This window comes from Acanthochromis polyacanthus, chromosome 6 (genome assembly GCF_021347895.1).
Source record: "Acanthochromis polyacanthus isolate Apoly-LR-REF ecotype Palm Island chromosome 6, KAUST_Apoly_ChrSc, whole genome shotgun sequence".
Taxonomy (NCBI): domain Eukaryota; kingdom Metazoa; phylum Chordata; class Actinopteri; family Pomacentridae; genus Acanthochromis; species Acanthochromis polyacanthus.
In genome coordinates this window covers 38,623,013-38,634,261 of record NC_067118.1, presented here as the reverse complement: position 1 = coordinate 38,634,261, position 11,249 = coordinate 38,623,013, and the positions used below count along the sequence as shown (strand labels likewise).

Below are 11,249 nucleotides of genomic sequence, written 5' to 3'. Positions count from 1 at the left end.
TCCTTAGATTTGCTTCAGAATACTGCAAACTTTCTGTCAGTTTCACAAAGCTGCTATGGTCCATGTGATATGGTCACATTCTTTTGCTTTATCTGAGCAGCACCACAAACCCCAACAATATGCAAATTCGAAGTTTTGTAACATTTACTGTGTAGTGCATTTTTTGCTTTATCTGAGCAACAGCATGAACCCCAAATACATACACTGTACAGTATTAAAGGTTATGAATGGTGAGTTAAACAAAAATCCAATTTATGCACGGTTTCAATAGTCCAACCAAATCCTGTACATTTTTTCTTTTTATAATTTTGGGTGTGTACTGATCAGGATGTGGGGATTTGATTCCTCACCAGACTAACAAGATAAAACTGTAATTTAAAGATTTTTTTTTATGTTACCTGAATGCCTCAATCTGCACAAATTATTAAAATCACACAGATTAGAGTCCACGATGTGAATCTGATGCTCAGTATAAGTAGTATCAGCTCAGGTTCACTGTCTGATAAACTGTATTATGCATTAAAAAGAATCAGACAACAACAAATCCGCCTTGTCTTTTTATTGATGTACAGCATTTTCCAGTCCACACAGTACCTTTTTGGATTCCAACATGAACTCCAAACCCATCTGTGAAACTTTGAACAACACAGCGATAGATTAAACTACAAACTGTGACTCGGACAAGCCTGCTGTACATAAAAGCAGGAAGTCATAACGATGGCAGAAAAGGAGAATTACAGTTTGTGTTCCTCTACAACAGCGCAGAGGTAGAAGCCAGGCAAAAGCAAGATAAAAGGAACATTAGGAACAGGTTAGAGACATCAGTCAAGTGCTCAAGGAAACAAAATAACAGCAACTAGCTAATGCTACACAGCAGTACTGAATTATTACGGGTCTTTATGGGGAATTTTCGTACAAATACCTTAATTTAAACATTATAAAGATGCAGGAAAAATACAAAGTCATGACCTGTTAAGGAATATTATCTGTAACTTATATCTGGTCAACGTGCCAGTTTCAAATGTAAGTCTTAAAATCCAACAGAATATTCAACATACTATTCAGCCGTTAGTGTAAACTAGTGAAACTATGAGAACATACTGAGATGACGAGGCACAACGTACTGCAGAAAGATAAAATAAAAGTGCTTTTACTCCGTTTCTAAATAATCTCACATTGGCAGCTGAGTTATTTCTCCAAATGAACCACAAAGTTAAAGATATTTAATGCTGCATCACATTCTGATGCCTTTTGTATGGTTTTGAATTGGGCTGAAATTTTGTCTAGTCTAGACTTGTGTGAACAACATATGCACTTCAAGTATTTCATATCATTTAGGAATCTTGCGATAGATACACTCAACAGCCCTGAGTTTTTAAAGCGATTGCTGAAGACAGAAACGATGAATAGAGCAAAAAATACTGTAAATCAGTGTTACTATTTTGGATGCCTTTGTATAAAAATGCTAAACAAGCAAACGGAGAATCTATAAGGACAACATTTTGGCTGCTTTTACTTCCTGTATTAATTTGTCTTAACACAGGACATTTTGACATGCGTGTATGAAATTAATAAGGTCAATACTGCAAAAAGAGCAGTCATTTTTGAAAATGTATACTGTAACTTTAAATGTATTTTGCTTTGACAGCCATTACCAAACATGACTAATTTAATAGCACTACATGTTGGACAACTTCGAAAGGAGGAAGCTGCGTAGTTACGATGGCGTGACTCCCCCCTCCACATCCGCAGGCTGGTTGGCTGACTTGTGGAAAGGTGTTTCCTTGTAAATAAACCAGCAGTTGCCCCCCCACAGGATGAGGTTCAGAAAACCAAATATCTGTCAAAAAATAAGACATAATTTAAACGTCTCAGGCTGTGCTTCTGCAAAAGATGTGAGAATATTTTTAACCCTCCTGTTGTCCTCATTTACAGGCACCAAAAAATATTGCTTCTTGTCTGAAAAAAGTACAAAAGTTCAGCAAAAAAAGTCCCCCAACAAAACCTTTAGGAAGAAAATTCCAATAATGCCCTAAAAGCTTACCTGAAAAGATTTATTTAAAAAAAGAACAAATTTGGCAAACAATTCTTGTAAACATTTAAAAAAAAAAATAGTAAAGATCTTCCCAAAAAATCCTAAAAATATCTAAAGTGATTACATATATGTCAGTAAAACTTCAAATTTTCTCTTTAAGAACATTCAAAAAAAAAAAATCAACCAAAATCAATTTGCTGGATTTTGGTTGATTATTTTGTGAATGTTCTTAAGAAACATTTTAACATTTCCTTTTTTCCACCAAAAATTTCCCAAAAATATTGAAAATGTGGACATAAGAAATTTCACTGTCAAAATATATTTTCTTCCACATTTTCAAACTTTAAAACAGATCAATTTGACCTGCAGGATGACACGAGGGTTAAATAAAAAATAAACTGCGCAAAACTTACCACCGAGGCATTTAGTCTGCCCATGTGAGGGAGGGCCCCCGCGGTGCACTTGTTGGGTTCTTTGCAAACTTCAACTAAAGTTAGAAGATTAGTAGGACTGGTGGCCCACTTCACATCAGACAAGCCTTTCGCCCAAGCAGAGGATGATGTCAACCACAGGAAGGTCAAGGACGCAGTCACCAACAGGTCCTTATAGAGCAAACAGAAAGGTCAACCTGTATACAACTGACAAACTTAGTGACTACTTAGTGCAATATGTCCCTTAGCTGCTGGGAAACCACACCCTTCCCATCATTTCATTTACACAACTCTGTGAAATGCACTTTCTCTGACCTCCAGTTGGATTCCAACATGGACTGCACTTCTTGAAACTCAGCAGCTAACATAAGATGTTAAACGTTACACAAAAGAAACGCAGTATAAATACTGTCGAAGTAGATCCAGTCACAAAAACCCTCACAAACGTAACGGGTCAGTATAGAACTGTGGGACTTTGTGTATCATAGTTGACATTTTTGCTGTTTTCAGGCCGAAAATCAACATGGCTGCCTATAACCAAACACAGGAAGATTCTTCTAAATATTATATACACAACTGAGTAAAAATGAAAGTTATTCATAAAGATATTGTAGTAAACCTGTTGGCAAGCCATAAATTCACCCTTGACTCGCACACTATTTTACATTAAATAACTCAGAAAGCCTTGGGCTGTGTCCGAAATCGCATACTAACGTACTACTCATACTAAATGTGACGTCAAAATAAGTATGGAGTGCGTTCACACTGGATAGTATGAATAGATTGAGTACGCGAGAAATACCCGGATGTATACTATATCCGGAAAAATTTTAAGTATGCACGGTGACCACACTAGTCATACTCAACCGCCCCATAATGCTTTGCGAGCTATCCACCAAAATGCAAGCCTCCGCGGGATATGTGGCCGGACCAGGGCGATTTTTATTTTATTTTACGTGGTTAAGTAGTCATCCTAATCACCCCACAGATTTGAGAAATAAGCGTTTTCTGACCAACGTTTTAAATTTGTCAGACGCCTCACAACGTGCTACTGAATGCTAGCAGCTAGTTGCAGCAGCTCGCTTTGCATACAGAACAAGTAGCAGCTACCTCCAGTAGCCTGCAGCTACAACTGAAACGATTCGCATAATCTGGCTAATAACTGCATGAGGAGTGCCGGCTTGAAATTGCCACATTAATTATGCGACTGTTTGTTAGCGTAAAATCGACCTGAAGCCGGCATTCAGCCGAGATATTTGATAGCCGTACTTCCGGTTTTTGTCGTCGGAGGTTTGAAATGCATTATGGGAAACGGAGTAGTATACTACAGTGTGAACGGTCGGCATTCTAATCATACTTATAGTACGTAGTATACAGTATATACTCATTGAGTATGTAGTACGTTAGTATGCCATTTCGGACACAGCCCTGGAGTCTTTTCTTCAGGACGAAATGACATCATGTGGAGCAGGTCATGTGATCTGGAATTAACACACTTCCTTGAGAGGTGTTTTTGTGATGGGGAACTTAATTAAAAGTGATTTCTTGGACACAAATACAATTTACTAATTTCATTAAAAAAAACTGACATATTGCCAAAAGAGAAATATATGTCACGATTGAAGAACACAATCAAAACAATTTTTGAATAAGCTCATTTTATTATTGTTTAGCTAATTAGAAGGTGGTTGTTATTAAATTTGAACAGTTATTTTAGTTGACATTTTAGTGATATCCAGTCATTTTTTTATTAATAACTGATTGTTTCCATAATAAATAATTATGGAATTTGTAAAGACATGATCATAATGAATATAAAAAAACTTTAGTTTTTTAACTTTAAATAAAAATGGAAGAAAGATATATCCCATGGACTTTAAAATTCCCTTAATTATATATTGAATCCAACACTTTCCTGCTTGACATTTGCTTTGCGCTGCACTTCATCTCAACCACTGAAAACCAGTTGTGGTAGGATGTAGCAAAGCACATTCATCTCACCAAAACATAGAGAATAAATAAAAACATACCACAATGGGGCCACGACTAGAGTCTTTGTACAAGTGCTGGTAGGCCAAATAGAGGACTAGCGTAGCAGTGCTGTAGAGGAAAGCCAAGACTCCGATACAGACGAAAAACTCTGCAGAGGAGGAGTAGTCTCCAGTCAGGCGGTAGGACTTGGTGGTGGTCTGGTTGACTTTACATTCGGGGACATCATAGGGATGCTGCATCAACCTGCGTACAGACACAGAGAACATTTGAAATTAACATCACCTTAAAAGTATGCACATTTTCCTCTAAGATGGTTTCTACCTGTTATAGCTACTTGTGTTTGCTCACACTCACCTAAACGGGTAGTTAAAGTCTGCATGTATTTCTTGATTGGCACTTCCCTGGCACTGGACATTGATGCTGGTTGTACCGCTGTAACCTCCAGTTGTAGCAAAGGCAAATATGGCAAACACCTGCAGCCACAGATGAAAGATAAGAGGAGACACTGCTCATAAATGAGGACGTTAAGGAGAAATTGCTCGTCAAACTGACACGCACACATACACACACACACATTTCCTTTTACGTTTGCTGCAGCACACATCCGACAGAGGAAGTCCTAACCACCAGATGCCATAAGGTGAATATGGTTCAGGGGTTGAAGCCGCAAACCTGGGGCCTTAAAATTATACAGAAGTAGCTACTTTAGGAGAATCAGAGCTGAATTGTGTGCAGAAAAATGGTAAGATGAGGGGGAAATGTGCCGTGTTACAAAAATGTAAGGTCATTTGTTGAAAAATAAAAATATACATTGTACTCTTGACACCGATTAGATTCTTCCATGTGTCGAAATTCTGATTTTTCGCAGATTCCACTGAATACAGGAAATAACAGTTGCTGCACAGGATTATTCCATATGCAAGAAAATTCTGATACTGCACAAAAAATGACATATTACAAGCACAAAATATTCATAGAGCACAGTTTTGAATGCATTTATGTGTTGCACAGCAGTGAAATAAGCCAGTTTTTCTATCATACAGCAATTCTTTTGTGCATTTCTTTTATCCTGCAGTGGGAAGTAGTGGTTATGTGATTTCTGAAGCGCGTCTCCTCCTCCTTACATGTGGAGAATATGATTTACAGATCAGGGCATCTCAGCAAATGCTTCTTTTAAAACAGCATGATGGGCTGCATTTTACCGTTTACCTCAGTGTAAACATCATAAAGACGCAGGACAAAGAGGAAGTCATGCCTTATCAGGGAAATAAATGATTGCAAGTATAGTGGAGCTAAATGGGCTAAATTCAACACAATATTCAACTAGTAAAATTATCCTAACATATAGAGATGATGAGGCATAACAAAAAGATTAAACTGAAGTGCTTTTACTCCTTTTATACATAATTTCACATTGGCAGCTGAATGATTGAACCACTAAGTAGAACATATCCATTCCAACATGACATTTTGATGCATTTTGTATGTTTGTAGGATTGGATTTTGTCTATAGCCCACTCTAACTTTGTCATATTAATTAGGAATCTTGTGATTATTTGACTCGGGAATGATTGATCAATGATCTTGAGTTTATAAATCAGTGGTACCATTTGAAACAATGACTTCATTTTGGATGCCTGGGTTAAAAATGAAGTTAAGCCAGCGAACTGAGGACAAAATTTGGACTGTTTTAACTTCCTGTATTGTGTCACAACAACTCAAGTTTCAGTACCCTCTAAAATGTCTATATAACATTAATAACGTTAATACCAGAAAAAGGGGCGGCCAATTTTGAAAAAGCATACTGTAGCTTACATAGCATTTACCAGAAAAAAAGCAGCTAATGAAGTTTATCAACATAATATTTCGATTATTTCTTCAACTCTAGTGAGACTACAAACACAAAAACACTAAGCTGCAAGTAAAGTCTTTAAATTAAATAAATGTTGATTTATTTGGCTAGAAACACCACGCAGAACATCAACCTTAACGTTTAATTTGTGTTCCAGTTAACATGCTAACGCTCATTAGCTTACAGTTGGGAGTTCCACATAGCTCGTTATAAGCGGACATCTGGACGTGCTAACCTGATTGAAACGACCTGATAACTGCATACCACGTTTGAAACGGCTCCACACACCAGTTACACGGCTTCTCCGGGAATGTAGAGGATCACAAGACGAACGGTATAATCAATTAGCAAGGGATAGACAGCCCGTACTTATAAAACATAGCTGTATAAAACATACCCCACCGTAGGCCATATGGTAAGAAAGAGTTGGAAAAACTTACCCATTCTAGCACACGGATAAACGCCAACGGTTCTTTCAGGGGCCCCAAGTCGAGATTGAATCCAGAAGTCATGACTTTCTGGTGGGAAAATTGAGATTCGCAGTGAGAAAGGCGCCGTTAATCCACTGAGCAGGACACCCGTAAGTTTAGGTGTGTTTGCTCAAAAAAAAAGTGTCCGTTTGTTTTGCGTCATTTATTGCTGTGTGCGTCGTTACCTGGGCGACGGATTCCATCGTGCGTCCGGAGGTGTAAATGCAGTTTGGTGTCGAGAAGTTGTGTCTCCCCTGTTTTTTCTCTCGCTCGTTTGTTGCCCCTTGCAGCTCTTTCGAGGCTCCTCCGTCTTGTCAAAGTTTTCAACAACTTCAGCAGCTGATAACACGTGATCATAGAGGAGGGGATCCGGAAGGGGGCGCTGCTGAGGCACTAAATATTATCTTTATTATACAGTTTATGGCAGGGGTGTCAAACTCATTTTAGTTCAGGGGCCTCATTTAGCCCAATCTGATCTCCAGTGGGCCAGACCAGTAAAATCATAATAACCTATAAATAACCACAACGCCTAATTTTTCCTTTGTTTTAGTGCAAAAAATGTTCAGAAAATATTCACATTTAAGGAATTATCTTTTTACAAAACATCATGAACAACCTGACATTTCTTCAGAAAAATAAATTCAATTTCAACAACATTCAGCCTCAGTTTACAACTTATGGATCACAGAGTGTGCCTCTAGTATTCCTTATTTTGTCACAGGATTTTAATTTAACACTTCTTATTGTTCAGTCTTATGCTGTACCATATTATGTCATTATTCACCCTTGGCATTATAAATGCAAACGCCTTCTTTTCTTTGTTTGTTGATGGAGGGAGCGATTGTACTGAATATATTTACTCATACTGGAGCTGTGACTCCGCTATCGGTGTCTCCAGTGTTTGCTCAGTGTTTGTTAATTATGAAAAACAATGCAAATACAAGTTTTTAAAAAATCGTCGATGCAGCTGAGCGCCAGAGCGGATTACTAACCAAACACAACTTTGATAATCTCAACAGCTCTAAAAGTCCCAGAGTCTCTGCAGGTCAGTTAGCTGTACATAATTTAATTAGGTGCATCTTTTTTTAGAAGAACAATTTGTGACATCAAGTGACACTAAGCAGAGTCATGCAGTATTACCTAACCTCGCCTTCCTATGTTTTCCAAAGGATCATTTTCCTGTTAGCTATGTTTACACAGTGCGTGTCGCTGCAGAAAATTTACATACTCAAATGACCATTTATTTAAAACATAGCAAGCCAGTTCAAGTTGTTCGCAAGCCCAGGAGAACTGGTGGTTTCAGGTTTTCTTGTATATTATTAAACCTTATCTTGTACATACTTTTCTTACACAGGAGTAGGGTCAGGGGCCCTTCAAGATACCTCCTTTTTTCCTTCTTTTTAAGCCTGTGGCTGCAGAAACAGTAGTTCAAAATTATAAAAAACAACAACAACCAAACAAAAGAACCCTGTTTAAAATGATTTAGGTTTGTCTCTAAAATCAAAGTTTGCTCTTAATCTCACAGACGGGTTCTACAAAAGAGTTCAATGTCCATTATTAGTCCAACGAGGGGAAATTTGCAACGTCACAGCAGTAAAGTGACAGTAAGAAAAACCCCTACAAAAAAAGCATAAAATATATACACTATATATACAATATAAATAAGAAAATAAGAAAAACTGAAGAACACAAGGATGCTAACAACACAAGTTCAAGAATATATACAGAATGAACTGCACTTTGGTGTATTTGGACATGACACTTTGCTAACTGTTATTAAGTGAGTGAATATGTACGTATAAAGCTGTATTTCATTGTGATTAAACAATAAAAATGCTAATTTTCCCTCTTTAACCCTCCTGTTAGATTCGTTTCTCCCGAACAGCATTGATATTTCTGGGTCAATTTGATGTAAACAATGTGTAAATATGGAAATTTTCTGATGATATCTTGATTTTGTTAAGCAAAACTCCTTTATATCGTGTTACAGTTTGCATGGTGAAAATGACTGCACAGCAACTGCAATTATTTTTCACTAGATGTCGCCATTTCTGCAGCCACTGTATGAGAATTATTAAACCAACCCTTTTTATGCAAAGCTTCCCATGACTCCCATCAGTGTGGGCTGAACTCATTCACACACAGGCTCCATGTAATTCCCTCAGTGGCTCAATGGAAACGCTTGTTCCTGGTCTTGGTGAGCAGCCAGATTCAGCTGCACTCGGTTCCGTCCCTCAAGTTACCCATCTTTCCCTCAGCACACCGAGCAGCCAGACAGGAAGATCTGGCTTCTTGCAGAAAGACACGGTTCTCGTCTTAACGGAGCACATCTTGAAGGAATAAGAGTGGCTTTGTTCTCCACCTTTTAATAGTTGACTAGGCTGCCCAGGGGGAGGGGCTGCAGCTCCATTGTACAGTTCTATCGTGGAGGAATGCTGCTCTACAGATCAGATTGTTTGGTTTTGTGGGTGAATCTGGGAATCAAGTAATATATAAGCAAGCCTTAATCAACACAAAGCATATTCCTGATGACCCTGGGGTACATTTGAATGAAGCCGACATTTCACAGCTTGCAGGGGTTTTAGAAACCACTGAAACTTGCTGAGCCGCTCAGTGTTTCTGAGCGTGATGAGGTGACACCTGTATTGTTATTGCAGTGTTGCAAACCTGTCAGACTGGTTTCACCACGCCAAAAGCTAAACATAAGGACGATCAAATACTCAGCATGACTATCTGATCCGGTCCACCGTCTTTTACCGGCAGTTTTAGTTTACTGTTTCAGGGCAACAATGCAACAGGTTTGCAAATGAGAGAAAAACTAAAAACTCCACAGTGATCGAAACAGAATCATAGTTTCGGGTATAGTCTGAATTACATTCCTGCAGGGTCATGGCAGTGAAGGGTAAAGATATTTTCACTGCAACACATGACCAGCAGTCATGGGTTTGCTATGACCCGATTTCCCATCACATGAAAAAAATCACAAAATCAATCAATACAATATGACTCAGACTTAATTTATGGAAGATCATATGATTGAAAGACTCGTTTTCTTTTTTTTGGCCCAGTTTCTCTCAGCTATGATGAACAGGATCACAAGCTCATACCTCAGATATTTCTAACCTGAGTCCGAGAACTGAGACGGGGGAGTAGAGACATAAATTAGTGATTTGATAAACTTTTTAAGAGGGATTTTCCAACCAGCAGTCATTTGTTGCAATAGATTTTATTGGCTTGGTTGTTTTTCCTTTCCTGAAAGTTGTGTACCGGATTTCACTTCATCGATGACAAGAAGGATCTGCTGGTGGGGAGATTCAGGAGGATTTAATCTCTTGTTTGAGCATCACAGCAGAACCAGATGTTTAATCCCTGACAAAGTGACTTGTTGTTATGTAGCAGTGAGGAATACGGTAGTTTTACGCAACACATGGTGCAAGATACACAAACAAACAAGCCAAAAAAATCTATTTATTTCCTCCTTTATGACAGTAAACTGAATATCTTTGGGTTGTGGACAAAACAAGACATTTGAGGTCATCACTGTGGACATTTTTCTGACATTTTAAATAGCAAACAACTAACCGATTATTCAAGAAAATCTTTGACAGATGAATTGCCAATGGAAATAATCATTAGTTACAACTCTAAGTCCTACTATTGAAGCACTCATTTCTTGCATAACTGATTATAAACAGTATTAGTGCTGCAAGCTACTTAAGTCAATGAAATGCTAGTTTAAACAACATTGCTCATGTATTGCCTCCTTCTCTACTGTACCGTATGTCTGCATGTAGTGCATAATAGTGGATGTGTTTCTTGTAGTGCGGCTTCAGCGGTTTGCTTCTTCATTTTGATGCAGGAAGTGGTATCTTAGACAGTTTTTTTTTCATCGAATATCCTTTTATTTTGCTAGATGAAGTTAACATCATGTCGCAGTGCTGTGCCTTTCCTGTTAAGCATTTGACCTAAATGATACGGTGAAACAAAACAGTGCAAAAAAAAAGACACCTACAAGTGAGGAGAATCATCCTTCCGTATAGTTACAGGAGACTTGGCTGCTGCAGTGACCTGCTACATTAAAAGAAAATCCCTTTCGTGTAATCAATGATTAGTTAATAAACGCTAATCAAATATCCCTCCAGATTCAAAACAGTTGTGTTGTTTTTGGGAAAATCTGTCACTTTTCATTGGAATAGTGATTTGACACAATCAACTGACAACTTCACACAAATCAAACACATGAGCCCACAAAAAATAAAAACATCTGACTATGTAAAAAATCAATTCACAATGTATTTTTAATGATAGAATTAATTGATTAGAAAGCAAAACTAAAGCATCAACTTGAAATTTCACTGATATTATTGAGGATTTAAAGTCGTTTTTAAAACTAAACACTAGTCTATATAAAGCTGCATTTCATTGCCGCTAAAGAATAGAAATGCTAACTTTCTCTCTTTAACCCTCCT

The 11,249-nt window shown here is 37.8% G+C and overlaps 1 protein-coding gene across 1 annotated transcript; it reads right to left on the bottom strand.

Annotated features, from left to right (window-relative positions):
* Positions 1–544: 544 nt before the first annotated feature.
* On the bottom strand, positions 545–7,138 carry sypl2b (synaptophysin-like 2b). Its single transcript, XM_022205353.2, has 6 exons — positions 6,966–7,138; positions 6,751–6,828; positions 4,813–4,931; positions 4,497–4,701; positions 2,449–2,637; positions 545–1,840 (listed from the first exon to the last, which is right to left on the bottom strand). Exons 1-6 carry the CDS (start codon positions 6,981–6,983, stop codon positions 1,718–1,720), a joined length of 732 nt encoding a protein of 243 aa, XP_022061045.1. The 5' UTR covers positions 6,984–7,138; the 3' UTR covers positions 545–1,717.
* Between the last annotated feature and the right edge of the window lie 4,111 nt (positions 7,139–11,249).